The sequence below is a fragment of the Mustelus asterias genome, chromosome 8 (genome assembly GCF_964213995.1).
Source record: "Mustelus asterias chromosome 8, sMusAst1.hap1.1, whole genome shotgun sequence".
NCBI lineage: Eukaryota > Metazoa > Chordata > Chondrichthyes > Carcharhiniformes > Triakidae > Mustelus > Mustelus asterias.
Window position 1 is genome coordinate 90867727 of NC_135808.1, and position 16508 is coordinate 90884234.

Below are 16508 nucleotides of genomic sequence, written 5' to 3' on the forward strand. Positions count from 1 at the left end.
CCACAAAGATCGAGAACATCATTTTATTGCATTTGAATAAATTTCAATGTCATTACCCTGCCACATGATTTCACCCCCCCCCCCCCCCCCCCCCACCCCAGCCCACTGGATATTCAAACATGAGCAGCTTTTACAAAATGGGATTCAGTCAAAGGGATTCCTCCGGAGCTGCAGAGGTGGTGGTAGGGCGTGGTGTGGGGGATGGTAGGTATCTCCCACTGATTGTCAGCAGGGGTAGGAGGGATCTGTCCCTGATGATTGTACGTGACAAGGAGAGGGGGGGGGGGAGACGCCCCAATGATATATCTCTGTGGTGGGGGGGGAGTTTATACTTAGTTCCGATGGGGCGCCCTTCAAAGATGGCACCCCGATCTCTGTGAAGTCAGCCTTAATGGCCCCATCAGTTGCCACCTCACCAGAGTCAGGGCGTAAACTCTGCACTCTCATTTTTTTAGTCAGGGAGACTCAAGACCTGGAAAGAAAACTGGTCTGTGTAGCTGGAGAGCTTCACGTCACTTTTCAGTCTGAGCCTGACACTTTAGAAACTTGGTAAGATTCTGCCTGTTAAGTAAGTGGGCAAGAATGTGGCAAATAGCATATAAAGTGGAGAAATGTGAAGTTATTCCATTTGGTAGGAAAATTGTAAAGCAGAATATTTTTTAAATGGTGAGAGATTAGGAAATGTGGATATCAGAAGGATCTGGGTATATTTTACATCAGTGACTGTTGATTTTCATACAGGTACAGTAAGAAATTGGAAAAGCAACTGAGGAATAGAAGTAGATTTCACCCATCAAACTCTCCAATTGCGCAGTGTTAGTACTATTCACAGCACCTAGTCGGTGCCAGTGTGCAACAAGATCTGGACAACATTCAGGGTTGGGCTGACAAGTGGCAAGTAACATCCACACTTTACAAGTGCCAGACAATGACCATCTCCAGCAAAGAAAGAAGCTTACCATTTTCCCTAGACATTCAACAGCATTACTATTGCGGCATCATTAACATCCTGGGAGTTGATCAGAAACTGATCTGGACCAGTCATATAAATACTGTGGCTATGAGAGCAGGTCAGAGGTTAGGAATCAGTGCAGTGAGTAACTTGCCTTCTGATCCCCAAAGTCTGTCCACCATCTGCAAGGCACAAGTCAGGGGTATGATGAAGTACTAGAGTGCAGTTCCAACAACACTCAAGAAGCTTGGCACCATTCAGGGCAAAGCATCCAACATCATAAACATTCATCATCTCCACAACTAGTGTACAGTGGCTGCAGTGTGTACAAGATGCACTGCAGCAACTCTCCAAGGCTCCTTTGATAGCATCTTCCAAACCTGTGATCTCCACCAGCTCAAAGAGCAAGGGCAGCAAGTGAAATAAAAACAGAAAATTCTGGAAAACCTTGGCAGGTCTGGCAGCATCTGTGGAGAGAGAAACAGAGGGCAGGATTCCCCCCCTCCCATACCGTGTATAAATCCTTTTGATGCAACTGATCCTTGGGAATTCGTAAGATTTTTTTCACAATGGTTCACAATTCTTTAGTCTATGAGCAGCACGGTGGTACAGTGGTTAGCACTGCTGCCTCACAGCGCCAGGAACCTGGGTTCAATTCCTGGCTTGGGTCACTGTGCGGAGTCTGCACATTCTCCCCATGTCTGTATGAGTTTCCTCTGGGTGCTCCGGTTTCCTCCCACAGTTCAAAGACATGCTGATTCGGTGCATCGGCCATGCTAAATTCTCCCTCATTGTATCCGAACAGGCGCCGGAGTGTGGCGACCAGGGGATTTTCACAGTAACTTATTAATGTAAGCCTACGTGTGACACTAATAAATACACTTTAAACTTTTAATAATTAAATACTATACCCATACATTTGTTTTTGGAAGTGATGCCTAATCCTTTAACTCTTTCAGACAATTAAGTGGCACATCATCCCCATCCACAAAGTTACAAAAGAGTTTAATTATCTTTTTATTAATTTCTATGAATATTACCAGTTGACCCTCCTGTGTATGCCAGTTGTGAAATGTTTTTTGCTTATTCAGCTGAAACAGCTTCAGTTGGCGCAGTGTTTCTGACATGGTTCCTTTGTGTTAAATCCATAGCTCAATAACCTTAATGCACATAAATGTATCCATTCATAAAGGAAAGCAGGAAAAAGACGGTTTAGATTTAAGGATGAATTGAGTTTTATTTAACTGTCCTCTTTAAGCTATCTCCATTTACTTTCATTAACCATTGTTTAACTACATATTTTACTTTTAATGCACTAAAATGTTCTCTTCCACTGAAACAAGAACCCAAAATCTGAAGCTGTGAAGATGCTCAAAGAGCATTACTTCCTCATCAGCATGATATTATGTGCTGATTATCATCTTTGCATGTTTGGCCGCCCTTTTCTGGTGGTGGATTATTGCACTGTCGTGTTCTTGTTCTTTGCCTATTCCTGCATTCAGACCAAGATGACCAACAACTCCATTTCCCATCAACAGCAACATCTAAATCAAGAAAAAAACATGCTGTCTTATTATAGAACATAGAACAGTACAGCACAGAACAGGCCCTTCAGCCCACGATGTTGTGCCGAGCTTTATCTGAAACCAAGATCAAGCTATCCCACTCCCTATCATCCTGGTGTGCTCCATGTGCCTATCCAATAAGCGCTTAAATGTTCCTAAAGTGTATGACTCCACTATCACTGCAGGCAGTCCATTCCACACCCCAACCACTCTCTGCGTAAAGAACCTACCTCTGATATCCTTCCTATATCTCCCACCACGAACCCTATAGTTATGCCCCCTTGTAATAGCTCCATCCACCCGAGGAAATAGTCTTTGAACGTTCACTCTATCTATCCCCTTCATCATTTTATAAATCTCTATTAAGTCTCCCCTCAGCCTCCTCCGCTCCAGAGAGAACAGCCCTAGCTCCCTCAACCTTTCCTCATAAGACCTACCCTCCAAACCAGGCAGCATCCTGGTAAATCTCCTCTGCACTCTTTCCAGCGCTTCCACATCCTTCTTATAGTGAGGTGACCAGAACTGCACACAATATTCCAAATGTGGTCTCACCAAGGTCCTGTAAGTTGCAGCATAACCCCACGGCTCTTAAACTCCAACCCCCTGTTAATAAAAGCTAACACACTATAGGCCTTCTTCACAGATCTATCCACTTGAGTGGCAACCTTTAGAGATCTGTGGATATGGACCCCGAGATCTCTCTGTTCCTCCACAATCTTCAGAACCCTACCTTTGACCCTGTAATCCACATTTAAATTAGTCCTACCAAAATGAATCACCTCACATTTATCAGGGTTAAACTCCATTTGCCATTTTTCAGCCCAGCTTTGCATCCTATCTATGTCTCTTTGCAGCCTACAACAGCCCTCCACCTCATCCACTACTCCACCAATCTTGGTGTCATCAGCAAATTTACTGATCCACCCTTCAGCCCCCTCCTCTAAGTCATTAATAAAAATCACAAAGAGCAGAGGACCAAGCACTGATCCCTGTGGCACTCCGCTAGCAACCTGCCTCCAGTCCGAAAATTTTCCATCCACCACCACCCTCTGTCTTCGATCAGATAGCCAGTTACCTATCCAATTGGCCAACTTTCCCTCTATCCCACACCTCCTTACTTTCATCATAAGCCCACCATGGGGGACCTTATCAAACGCCTTACTAAAATCCATGTATATGACATCAACTGCCCTACCTTCATCAGCACACTTAGTTACCTTATATTATTGTATTACTTATTATATTACTTTTCTTACATGCCCTTCCTTCATCAACCACTTAGTTACCTTATATTATTATATTACTTATTATATTACTTTCTTACATTACATTACTTTTCGATATCAAAAAACGAAATATGTAGAATTTCATTAAATGGAGTGGTCAATTTGAATCCAAAAGTAATTAACAATCAATTATTTTTCACAAAAAGTCACCTTTAATTTTTAAATTATTTTACTCTCCCTATGAAGTTTTGCTCTCTCTATACCATAGTGACAAGTTGCTGCAAAAGTGGGCATGTTGGATCTTAACAGTAGTAAAGGGTGACCATGCATCCTATTTCTTTTACTCATAGGAAGCTTATGGCTTCCAATTTTCCCCTTGTCATGCAACTGAAGCTGGGATTCAGTAAACAAAGGATGATGAATACAAACCTGTCTCATGCCACTGCTCCAACATCATGCTGCATTGGCTATTGGTCGTGTTTTGCAATCTTCTGGGGCTAAAAATGTTATTATTATTCCTCTCATTAACGCAATTAGTAATGCTTACCCTCTCTGGTTGTTATCTCACAGGCAGTTCCACGAAAGCCAGCAGGACATATACAGACACATTTGGTTCCTGCAATTATAACATAATTTCATGACTGATGTTTGACAACAACTTTTCATTCTGCAGTCTTTAATTGTAATTAACTGGTAGCGACTTGTATTATTCAGCTGATTGCAAAGACTGAGGCAGCCAGATGTGGATTCTATTGTGTTTATTATCATCAAGGCTACTAATTTGTCATTTCTTTGAAAATATGGAAGGAATCATTGAATATAATCCTTAAAACATTTATAAAAATGAAGGAGAATTTTATTATCACATGTAAAAGCCAACAAATGTTGTCTTATTCAACTGTCGCAAAGCTGGTGTTATAATTTCTACTGTTGAGGAATGATGGTGAAATTCCTTTTTTAATTAAAAATTGTGAGCTTTCATCATTATTAATGATTACTAACGATCAAGGGAAGAGCAGTGATTTATGAGAATATGACCTTGTACATTAAAGTACATTATTCTTTTTCCAACAAAAAAAGGCATTCCACACTCCCAGTGACAATCTGAAAGCGTGCACTATATATTACTGTGGTTGTAAGCAAGGATTTTGTAATTATTTCAGTAAGTTGACTTGAAGGAAAGAACAAAAATTGTTATTGTTTAAGAATAATGTTCTTCATTGTCCACCAGTCACAAATTGCTTTGTACCTTTAAGAACAACAACACCATTGTTTCGACATGGGGTACATCGACAGGAACTAGATTCAATCAGGTACTCCTCTAGGGCTCGCCTCATGTTAGCTTTGATCCTAATGGCATTCTGAAATGTATTTGAAGCGACCAGTTCATAAAGAGGTGCTGGCTGCAACGAAAAAAGAAAGATGTGTAAAATTAGTAAAAACATATTAACGATATTATGTTAAAAGATCTTGTACATGACAGAGCTAGGGTAAGTCACAATGTGGTGGGAACCTAGCTTACAACCATTATTTCCATTTAATAAAAATTCTGGTCTCAGTGAGTGAATGGGATGAGCCTTACAAGTAGCAGTAAGAGATGATTGAAAGGGGATTCCACTCACATAGAGGCATCTGTTTTCCCGGTGGCTAATGAGAGTGGCATGGGCAATTACACTGAAATAGATTTGGTCACTGCCTGATGCAGCTCATTTGTAACATCAAAGGAGTTTGCAAACCATAAATAAGTAATAAATGAATGGGGAAATATTAAGTTGATCTTTACGATTCTGAAGCATGGATGTTAGGAAACTTGGGGAAATAAATAGTGATGTCTAGAGGAGTGTACATATTACAGAGAAGGAGGTGCTGGAAGTCTTAAAGCGCAGCAAGGTAGATAAATCCCCGGGACCTGATGAAGTGTATCCCAGGACATTGTGGGAGACTAGGGAGGAAATTGCAGGTCCCCTAGCCGAGATATTTGAATCATCATTAGTCACAGGTGAGGTGTCTGAAGATTGGAGAGTGGCAAATGTTGTGCCTTTGTTTAAAAAGGGCTGCAGGGAAAAGCCTGGAAACTACAGGTCAGTGAGCCTCACATCTGTGGTGGGTAAGTTGTTGGAAGGTATTTTGAGAGATAGGGTCTACAGGCATTTAGAGACGCAAGGACTGATTAGGGACAGTCAGCATGGTTTTGTGAGTGGAAAATCATGTCTCACAAATTTGATTGAGTTTTTTGAAGGGGTAACCAAGAAGGTAGATGAGGGAAGTGCAGTTGATGTTGTCTACATGGACTTTAGCAAGGCCTTTGACAAGGTACCGCATGGTAGGTTGTTGCATAAGGTTAAATCTAACGGGATCCAGGGTGAGGTATCTAAATGGATACAAAATTGGCTTCTTGCCAGAAGCCAGAGGGTGGTCGTAGAGAGTTGTTTTTCAACTGGAGGACTGTGACCAGTGGTGTGCCTCAGGGATCAGTGCTGGGTCCACTGTTATTTATCATTTATATTAATGATTTGGATGAGAATATAGGAGGCATGGTTAGCAAGTTTGCAGATGACATCAAGATTGGTGGCATAGTGGACAGTGAAGAAAGTTATCTCCGATTGCAACAGGATCTTGATCAATTGGGCCAGTGGGCTGACGAATGCCAGATGGAGTTTAATTTAGATAAATGCGAGGCGATGCATTTTGGTAGGTTGAACCAGGGCAGGACTTACTCAGTTAATGGTAGGGCATTGGGGAGATGATGCGCGTTATCACACACGAGGCTTGAGATGCTCAGGAAATAAAGGCTTTTATTTGCTGTAACAACGAAGCTACTAATTATATACACGATCCCAGATTGAGGGGTCCCAGACAGAGCAGAGACCTTTATACCTCTCCCAGGAGGCGGAGCCCGACTGGGATGTACCACAATAACTATAATACAAGGTGTAACAGCCCAACCCTAACCCCAACAGCAACAAGTAGAATAACCCATCCCTAACCCCAACAGCAACATATATACATACTCGTAGTACTGGCCAGACCCTGGCTCAGGACTATCTAGTGGGAACCAACGATGGTTCACCACATTCACCCCTCCTTTGAAGACAAAGGCCGGCGGGGTACAAAAAAACAGAATAATTTGTCATCAGTCTATAAGTTCAGATGGTCAGGGGGACCGCACCGTCGTTGTGACCTCCTCAATACCGGCGATGACACCGGAGTAGGCACTCGCGGTGGCGTTCTCCCCAAGGCGATGTCCAACTGTTCCTCCACAGTTTCACGGGCCGGTTGACCCTGAGGTGATGGTAATCCATGGAGTTCTGACACGCCCTGAAGTGGCGACCATCCTCTGGACTCAGGCAAGCTGTACACGGGAGTAAAAGGGTTAAGTAATGGTCCCGATGCTGCCCGCGCCGTGTCCGGAGGGGAAACAAGAGTTATGGGGTTTGTAACAGGGGCTATGGGAGCGACAGGGGTTTCTACGTCCCCTGCTGGCGCCAGGTCTCGGATCGAGACCGTGTCCTCTCGCCCGTCAGGGTATGCCACATATGCATACTGAGGGTTGGCGTGGAGGAGATGGACCTGTTCGACCAACGGGTCGGACTTGCGGGCCCTTACATGTCGCCGCAGGAGGACAGGTCCTGAGTACGTCAACCAAGACGGTAATGAGGTCCCAGAGGAAGACTTCCGAGGGAATGAAAACAGCCTCTCATGGGGAGTAGCGTTGGTTGCCGTACACAGGAGTGAGCGTATGGAATGGAGCGCATCAGGGAGCACCTCTTGCCAACGGGAGATTGGAAGGCTTTTTGACTTCAACGCCAGTAAGACAGCCTTCCAGACTGTAGCATTCTCACGTTCCACCTGTCCGTTACCCCTAAGGTTGTAGCTCGTGGTTCTACTAGAGGCAATCCCGTATGAGAGCAGGTATTGCCTCAAGTCATCGCTCATGAATGACGAGCCCCTGTCGCTGTGAATGTAGCTGGGGTACCCGAACAGGGTAAAAAGATCATGGAATGCCTTGATAACCGTGGCAGCGGATGTATCAGAGCAGGGAATAACAAAAGGGAATCTCGAGTACTCATCAATGATGTTGAGGAAGTACACATTCCGATCTGTTGAGGGGAGGGGGCCCTTAAAATCGACACTCAGTCTTTCGAAGGGACGAGTGGCCTTGACTAGTTGTGCCCGGTTAGGTCGGTAAAAGTGCGGTTTGCATTCCGCGCATACCCGACAGCTTCTTGTTATGGACCTGTAGGGCAGGTTGCGGGCTTTTATAAAGTGGTAGAGCCGAGTGACCCCAGGATGGCATAGGTCATTATGGAGAGCCTGCAAACGGTCCTCCTGTATACTGGCGCATGTTCCACGTGAGAGGGCATCCGAGGGCTCATTGAGTTTCCCTGGACGATACATGATGTCATAGTTATAGGTGGAGAGTTCAATTCTCCACCGCAAGATCTTGTCGTTCTTGATCTTGCCCCTCAGCGTGTTATTAAACATGAACGCCACGGACCGCTGGTCCGTGATCAGGGTGAACCGTTTTCCCGCCAAGTAATGGCGCCAGTGCCTGACGGCCTCCACAATGGCCTGGGCCTCTTTTTCCACCGCTGAATGCCGAATTTCGGGGCCTTGGAGGGTGCGGGAAAAAAAGGCGACGGGCCTGCCCGCCTGGTTAAGTGTGGCGGCCAGGGCGAAATCAGATGCATCGCTCTGCACCTGAAAGGCGATGGACTCATCAACAGTGTGCATCGTAGCTTTCGTGATGTCGGCTTTTAGTTTATCAAAGGCCAATCGGGCCTCTGGTGTTAGGGGAAAAGAAGTGGACTTGATGAGCGGACGGGCTTTGTCCACGTAATTGGGAACCCACTGTGCATAATAAGAGAAGAAGCCTAAGCATCTTCTCAGTGCTTTTGCACTAGTGGGCAGGGAAAGTTCAAAGAGGGGACGCATACGGTCTGGATCAGGGCCAATGACCCCGTTTTCCACCACGTATCCGAGGATGGCTAAACGGCGCGTACGAAACATACACTTCTCCCTGTTGTAGGTCAGGTTCAGGCGAGATGCAGTGCGTAGGAAATTCAGGAGATTTGTGTCGTGGTCCTGCTGGTCATGGCTGCAGATGGTGACGTTATCCAGGTACGGGAAGGTAGCCCGCAGCCCGTTCTGATCCACCATTCGGTCCATAGCACGCTGGAAGACCGAGACCCCATTGGTGACACCAAAGGGAACCCTGAGAAAGTGATACAAGCGACCATCCGCCTCAAAAGCCGTGTATTGTCGGTCCTCTGGGCGAATGGGGAGTTGGTGGTAGGCAGACTTGAGGTCTATGGTGGAGAACACCCGGTACTGCGCAATCTGTTTGACCATGTCAGATATGCGCGGGAGGGGATACGCATCCAGCTGCGTGTATCTATTAATGCTCTGACTATAGTCAATGACCATCCAGGGTTTGTTCCCACTCTTGACCACCACGACCTGCGCTCTCCACGGACTAGCGCTAGGTTGTATGATCCTTTCCTTGAGGAGCCGCTGAACTTCAGATCGAATGAAGATCCGATCCTCAGCGCTGTAACATCTACTCTTAGTCGCAATGGGCTTGCAGCCTGGCACAAGATTCTGGAACAGGGAGGGTGTGGTAATCTTCAGCGTCGAGAGGCTACAGGCGGGGAGCGTTGGGCAATTTGGAGGCTGCTGTTCTCCCACTGAAAGTGAAGGGGGTGGCCCACCGTACTGTAGGGTTACACTCCTCAAGTGGACCATGAAGTTTAGTCCGAAAAGTATTGGCGCGCAAAGGTGTGGCAACACCAGGAGCTTGAAACGCTCGTAAACTGTGCCTTGCACCGTTAAAGTTACCACGCAACTCCCTAGCACGGTGACAGACCGGGACCTTGATGCCATAGAAATTGTCTGTTTGACAGGTTGAATCCGGAGTCCACACCGCTTCACAGCGTCTGGGTGGATAAAACTCTCAGTGCTCCCGCTGTCAAACAGACAATAAATCAAGTGGTCGTTTACCTGAATGTCCATCATAGACTTGTCAAGTCTATGAGGCTTGGCCTGGTCCAGGATGATCGACGCCACCGTTGGTTCATGAGCGCCACTGCAGGCGGCTGAGATTGACGAGGATGACCCCTGCTGGTCGTTCGCGGTCGGTGCCGACCAACATGGCCGCTCCCATAGGTCGCACGTGGGTGATGGCGCCAAACCCAGCGACCCCTGGTAGTCACACCTCTCCGACTCCGTCGACCGTAATGGCGTCGTCCTGGCCTCGCACGTGGACGAAACCCTCGACGATGCCGATGACGAAGAACCGGGCTCCGAGGAATCGCAGGCCGCACTGCTGTTCCGAGAAGCAGATTTAGATCGGCACACTTTCGAATAGTGCCCCTTCTTACCGCAGGCGGAGCACAACACAGCTTTAGCGGGACACCATTGCCGAGTATGCTTCGCTCCCCCACAGAAGTAACACCACGGGCCGCCCGGAGCTGCTGCCGTCGTCTGGCCCGAGTGTGAGCACGCCATCACGCAGCTTTTCGAACCCGAGGGACGAGGAGGGATCAGCGACTGCTCCTGCCACGTTGTCTCCACGTGGTCTTCAGGATACAATACTATGCTTTTGGAGGCCGTCTCCAGCATCTCCACTAGTTCTATTGACTGGGTGAGGTCAAGATTACCTTTCTCCAGTAGTTTGAGTCGGATGTAAGATGATCCGACTCCCGCCACAAACGCATCTCGAGCGAGGTCGCTCATATTCTGCTCTGCCGACACTGCTTTGCAGTTACAGCTCCTGGCTAGCTGTAGGAGCTCGTTCGCGTATTCCTCCATCGTTTCGCCGGACTGCCGTCGTCGAGTGGCTAAGAGGTAACGAGCATGCATTTCGTTGGGCGGTTTAATATAACGCTTCTTAAGAAGCTCGAGGGCCTTTGTGTAGTCGGTGGCCGCACGGATCGCGAGGTAGACAGTGTCGCTTACCCTCGCATGAAGGACCCGGAGTCTGTCATCATCTGTGGTGACCGCTGCGGGGGCTGCCAGGTAGTCCTCAAAACATTTCAACCAGTGGTCGAAGGTGTTAGAGGCGCCCGCTGCACGTGGATCCAGTGTAAGGTGTTCAGGCTTCAGTATCTGCTCCATACTCTCTATATCGTTTTTTTTTCCGATGAGAGTTTATTTACAGCAAATAAAATTGATGCGCGTTATCACACACGAGGCTTGAGAAGCTCAGGAAATAAAGGCTTTTATTTGCTGTAACAATGCAGCTACTAATTATATACACGATCCCAGACTGAGGGGTCCCAGACAGAGCAGAGACCTTTATACCTCTCCCAGGAGGCGGAGCCCGACTGGGATGTACCACAATAACTATAATACAAGGTGTAACAGCCCAACCCTAACCCCAACAGCAACAAGTAGAACAACCCATCCCTAACCCCAACAGCAACATATATACATACTCATAGTACTGGCCAGACCCTGGTTCAGTACTATCTAGTGGGAACCAACGATGGTTCACCACAGGAGAGTTATAGAACAAAGAGATCTAGGGGTACATGTTCATAGCTCCTTGAAAGTGGAGTCACAGGTGGGCAGAGTGGTGAAGAAGGCATTCGGCATGCTTGGTTTAATCAGGACATTGAATACAGCAGTTGGGACGTCTTGTTAAAGTTGTACAAGACATTGGTAAGGCCACACTTGGAATACTGTGTTCAGTTTTGGTCACCCTATTATAGAAAGGATATTATTAAACTAGCAAGAGTGCAGAAACGATTTACTCGGATTCTACTGGGACTTGATGGTTTGAGTTATAAGGAGAGGCTGGATAGACCAGGACTTTTTTCTCTGGAGCATAGAAGGCTGAGGGGTGATCTTATAGAGGTCTATAAAATAATGAGGGGCATAGATCAGCTAGATAGTCAATATCTTTTCCCAAAGGTAGGGGAGTCTAAAACTAGAGGGCATCGGTTTAAGGTGAGAGGGGAGAGATACAAAAGCGTCCAGAGGGGCAATTTTTTCACAGTGAGTGTGGTGAGTGTCTGGAACAAGCTGCCAGAGGTAATAGTAGAGGCGGGTACAATTTTGTCTTTTAAAAAGCATTTAGACAGTTACATGGGTAAAATGGGTATCGAGGGATATGGGCCAAATGCGGGCAATTGGGATTAGCTTAGGGATTTAAAAAAAAAGGGCAGCATGGACAAGTTGGGCTGTTTCCATGCTGTAAACCTCTATGTCTCTATGGTGTTCCTTTACCTGATTTTGAATTACAAAAAGACATATGGCCAGAATGTTACGGGCATTAACACTGGTGGCAGTTTCCCAGCCCGCTGCAGTGAATAGAGAACTGGCTGGGTGATAAATTCTCCATACAGCGGGAACGTGGTGTGAACGGCCAGTAAGATCGGCCCATATATGTTTTGTGCAAAGATATTTGAGCCAATAGCTGAAGGCCAAGGGGGACTAGCAAAGGAGGGACTAATTGGATTGATCTTTCAGAGTGCATCTTAACAATAAATGGCTGCATATGAAGACAAACAATAATGGTGCAATTTTCAAAGGCAGCGTGCAGTTTAGAAGTTATGGCATTTTTCCAAAGGTTATGTTGGGCAAAAAAAATGGTTGATGGCAATGTAGAGGCATAAAAAGATAATCAAGCAATAGAATGATATGGCTTCCTAAACCCTTGCTTTGTGGGTGGAGAAGGAAGGTACTGCTGCATGAGGTAAGGGTGAATAAGGTTGGCTTTAGACCCCCTTCCCATAGGACACTGCCTCGAGAAGGGATGCTGGTGAGGGTCAATGCACTGTACCCACAGGATCTGGGACACATGGTAGTCGAACCTATGAAAGTTTCCAATGTATAGGTTCACAATAGTATGTGGTATACGCCTCAATTATGTTGTTAGAAGTTGTTGTCTGTTGACCTGTTGCACATAATACAGGTGGCACATTTTAAACCTAAGATAACCTTTCAATATTTCATTGCTTAACATTCATACTCAAACACAAACAGTCAAGATGGAACTTTCAACTAAAATTGATACATTAACATACTTAGCAGTCCTCCACACAGAAAATCATTTGAACACAGCCTAGCTGTACGATATGTGGTTAGCAATTTAAAAAAAAACAAAATTGGCTGCAGTTTGGACACTTGCTGGTCATTCCTTACAAGGTGGGTGTCGGGAATCTGGAATTAAAAACAGGAAATTTGGAGAATACTCAACAGGTCAAACAGCAGAATCAGATAGAAAGTCATCAGCCTAAAATGTTTTATATCTACTAAGATGCTGCCAGGCCTGCTGACTATTGTCAGCAATTTCAGTTTTGATATCAAAATTACTTTTCCATGACATAAAATACAAGAGAATAGGATCAGGGAGGGCCCAAAAATGATAAGCTCTTGGATGAGACCTAGGAGCATTGAGGAAGTGAAGGAGGTGAAGAGAAACTCAGAGTAACTATCACTTTGTTCTTATTATGTCTTATTCCCCTTTCCGTTTATTGACACATTTAATCACAGTTACATTGAGTACAGCATCTTTCAATGCAGATTCTCTTTGAAGCTATGCAACACTCGTCATCTAACATTTCAAGCTGATAAACGATATAGCTAAATGGGTACAGCATAAGTTAGAGAAGTTTATTAAGAAATGTAACACCATTGAACAAGAAAGGAGAGAGAGAGAAAATAGGGAACGACAGGACAATTGGCTAGACATCAGTCATCGGGAAAATGATGGAAGCTATTATCAAGGAAACCTTTAATAATGCACTTGTAAAATTATAGTACAATCAGACAATCAATATGGTTTTACAAAACGAAAATCATGTTTGACAAATTGATTTTTTGCGCATGTAACTAGTAGGGTAGATAAAGGGAAAGGCACCTGATAACGTGCCGTGTAAAATGTTAATATAATAAGATAAGGACTCAAGGAGTTGGGGGTAAGATATTAACATGGATAGAGGAAAAATTAAAGAAGAGGAAATAAAGAGTAGGGATAGATGGAAAGTTTTGAAGTTGGCAAGCTGTGACTGGTGGAGCGCTGCAAGGATCAGCTCTGGAGCCTCAGCTATTTACAATCTATACTCGTGTATTACATGCAGTGACAAACAGTATTGGATCTAAGTTTTTTGGTGAATGAAGCTAGCTGGGAATGTTAGCAGTGAGGTGAACACAGCATGGCCTCAAAGACATATAGTTAGGTTAACTGAGTGGACAACAATTGACAGAGTATAATGTGAAGAAGTGTAAACTTATTCACTTTGCTGGCAATAATAGAAAAGCAGAATGTTTTTTAAAAGATTGTAAATGTTTTCAGAGGGAATTAGGTGTACTCGTATGAGGGAAAAAAAGCATTTTGCATGCAGATGCAGCAAACAGTTAGGAAGGCAAAAGGCAAATTGGCCTTTATTGCAAGCAGATTGGAGTACAAGAATAAGGAATTCCTGTGTCAATTGTGCAAGGCTTTGGTGAGACCACATCTGGAATACTGTGCACAGTTTTGATCTCCATATTTAAGGAAGGATATACACACCTTGGAGGCAGTACAGCAATGCTTCACTAGATTGGTTCCTGGATTGAGAGAATTCTCCTATGATGAGAAGCTGAGAAAATTGGGCCCACTTTCTCTGGGGTTTAGAAGGTTGAGATGAGATCTAATTGAAACAAACAAAACTCGCAAGGGGCTTGACAGGGTAGATACTGAGAGGTTGTTCCTCCTGTCTGGGGAATTTAGAACATGGAGTCACAGTTTCAGGATAAGGGGCCGATCATTTCATGCTCAGATGAGGAGACATTTCTTTACTCAGAGTTGTGATCTTTGGAAATCTGTACCCCAGACAGTTGCAGATGTTCCTTAGAATACTTAAGGTTGAAATAGATAGAGTTTTGGTCTCTCAAGGGAATAAAGGGATAGGGAGAGCAGTTGAAAAAATGGATTTGAGCCAAAAATCAACCATGATTGTATTGAATGACAGACCAAACCTGACGGGCTGCATGGTCTACTCCTACTTGTGTGTTTGTGAAAGAACTGTACAATGATTTGATCAAATTGTCCCTTAAATATTTTGCCTAGTTCTGGGAAATAGTTAAACCATGGAGGTCATGCAAAAAAATAATGATGCCATTGATTCCCTGCACACCAACCCTACCCCACCCCCAATCCATTTGACCCTGTGCCAAAGGATTAAGCTACAAGACAAAACATGAGAAATTGGGAACTTTAGTTTTGAATGACTGCAATGAAAAAGCATTGTGTAAATCATAAATAGAATAAATCTGAAGCACTAGTTCAAGGTAAGCTCTGACAACCAGCACTGATGGAAATTGGTGGCAGTCAAATCTAGGACTCTAGCCATGAACAATGTCTTCATACAACAACATTTCTTCATCAATACTTGGAATAAATCTCTGGGGAGAACAGTGTACTTGAATTTTTTTATTCTTTCAGGAGATGTGGGCTTCAATGGCTAGGCCAGCATTTTCTGCCTATCCTAATTGTCTTAGAATCTTAGAAACCCTACAGCACAGAAAGAGGCCATTCAGCCCATCGAATCTGCACCGACCACAATCCCACCCAGCCCTACCCCCATATCCCTACATATTTTTACCCACTAATCCGTCTAACCTACGCATCCCAGGACACTAAGGGCAATTTTTTAGCATGGCCAATCAACCTAACCCGCACATCTTTGGACTGTGGGAAGAAACCGGTGCACCCGGAGGAAACCCACGCAGACACGAGGAGAATGTGCAAACTCCACACAGACAGTGAGCCAAGCCAGGAATCGAACCCAGGTCCCTGGAGCTGTGAAGCAGCAGTGCTAACCACTGTGCTACTGTGTTCTTGAGAAGGTGGTATTGAACTGCCTTTTTGAACCACTGCAGTTTTTGTGGTGTGGGCACAACCAGTACTGTTAAGGAGGGAGTTTCAGGATTTTGACCCAGTGACAGTGAAGGGACAACAATATATTTTCAAGTTATTAACTCCAGTACTGAACTTCACTCAACAGGTGAACATATTACCTTAAATTTAATGACTTCTGGGTTGTACTCGACCGCATCACCCCATTCCTGCATCAGTTCAACTGTTGGAAGCTGTTTGTGAGCAAGTGCTGTTACGTGCTCACTTGCTCCCCCTCGCACAAATACAATAAAATCTTCGGTGTAATTTGATTGGGAAATACCCTCTGGAACAATAGATGTACAATTAGAATTCATTGTGAAGGAAAAGTGAATACAAATATATCAATTCTCTGCTCTATTCCACCAATTATCTCGTCTTTTCTCCAAAGGTGATAACTAAGCATTCACAGATATGGAATACTCTCTGGTCCCTCGCACATGTGGCAGATTTTCGAGAATGTGCATTCCCATAGCGTGTGGAAAGAGGAGTTCCTTTCCATAAGATACTGATACCAGTTCTGTGACAGGAAGGAACTGTACCAATGGGTGGACTCCATCTGAACCAGGATGGGACCTGTGTCTGAAAGGAAAGAGTAAGTAGGCTTCAAACTAGTAAAATGACACAGGAAATACAAGTAACATAAGGGCGGGTGGGGGGATTCTCCCAAACAAATTCTAAGTGTTGAATTCGCATGAAAACTGGACTGATTTACGCTGTTTTTTTCAGTGGGACTTCACACTAGAATCTCCCACACTCTGTGTAATGCAAAGGGCACCAGCATGAATATCGTTAGAGTTTAGGGTGCGGGGCCTATTGCCGCTGGAGTGGCTGAAACCAGCGGGCCTCTGCGCATGCCCCAAAGTGTCAACCTCTGGTTT

The 16508-nt window shown here is 44.9% G+C and overlaps 1 protein-coding gene across 1 annotated transcript in view; it reads right to left on the reverse strand.

The window, feature by feature from the left end:
• Window positions 1–2169: 2169 nt before the first annotated feature.
• Window positions 2170–16508, reverse strand: part of LOC144497764 (uncharacterized) — a 214950-nt gene continuing 200611 nt past the window's right edge. Inside the window, exons 22-25 of the mRNA XM_078219203.1 lie at window positions 15750–15913; window positions 4993–5146; window positions 4291–4359; window positions 2170–2496 (exon numbers count right to left, since the gene is read on the reverse strand). Coding sequence (XP_078075329.1) covers window positions 2345–2496; window positions 4291–4359; window positions 4993–5146; window positions 15750–15913 — 539 coding nt within the window. The 3' untranslated portion in view covers window positions 2170–2344. The remainder of the gene's footprint in view (window positions 2497–4290; window positions 4360–4992; window positions 5147–15749; window positions 15914–16508) is intronic.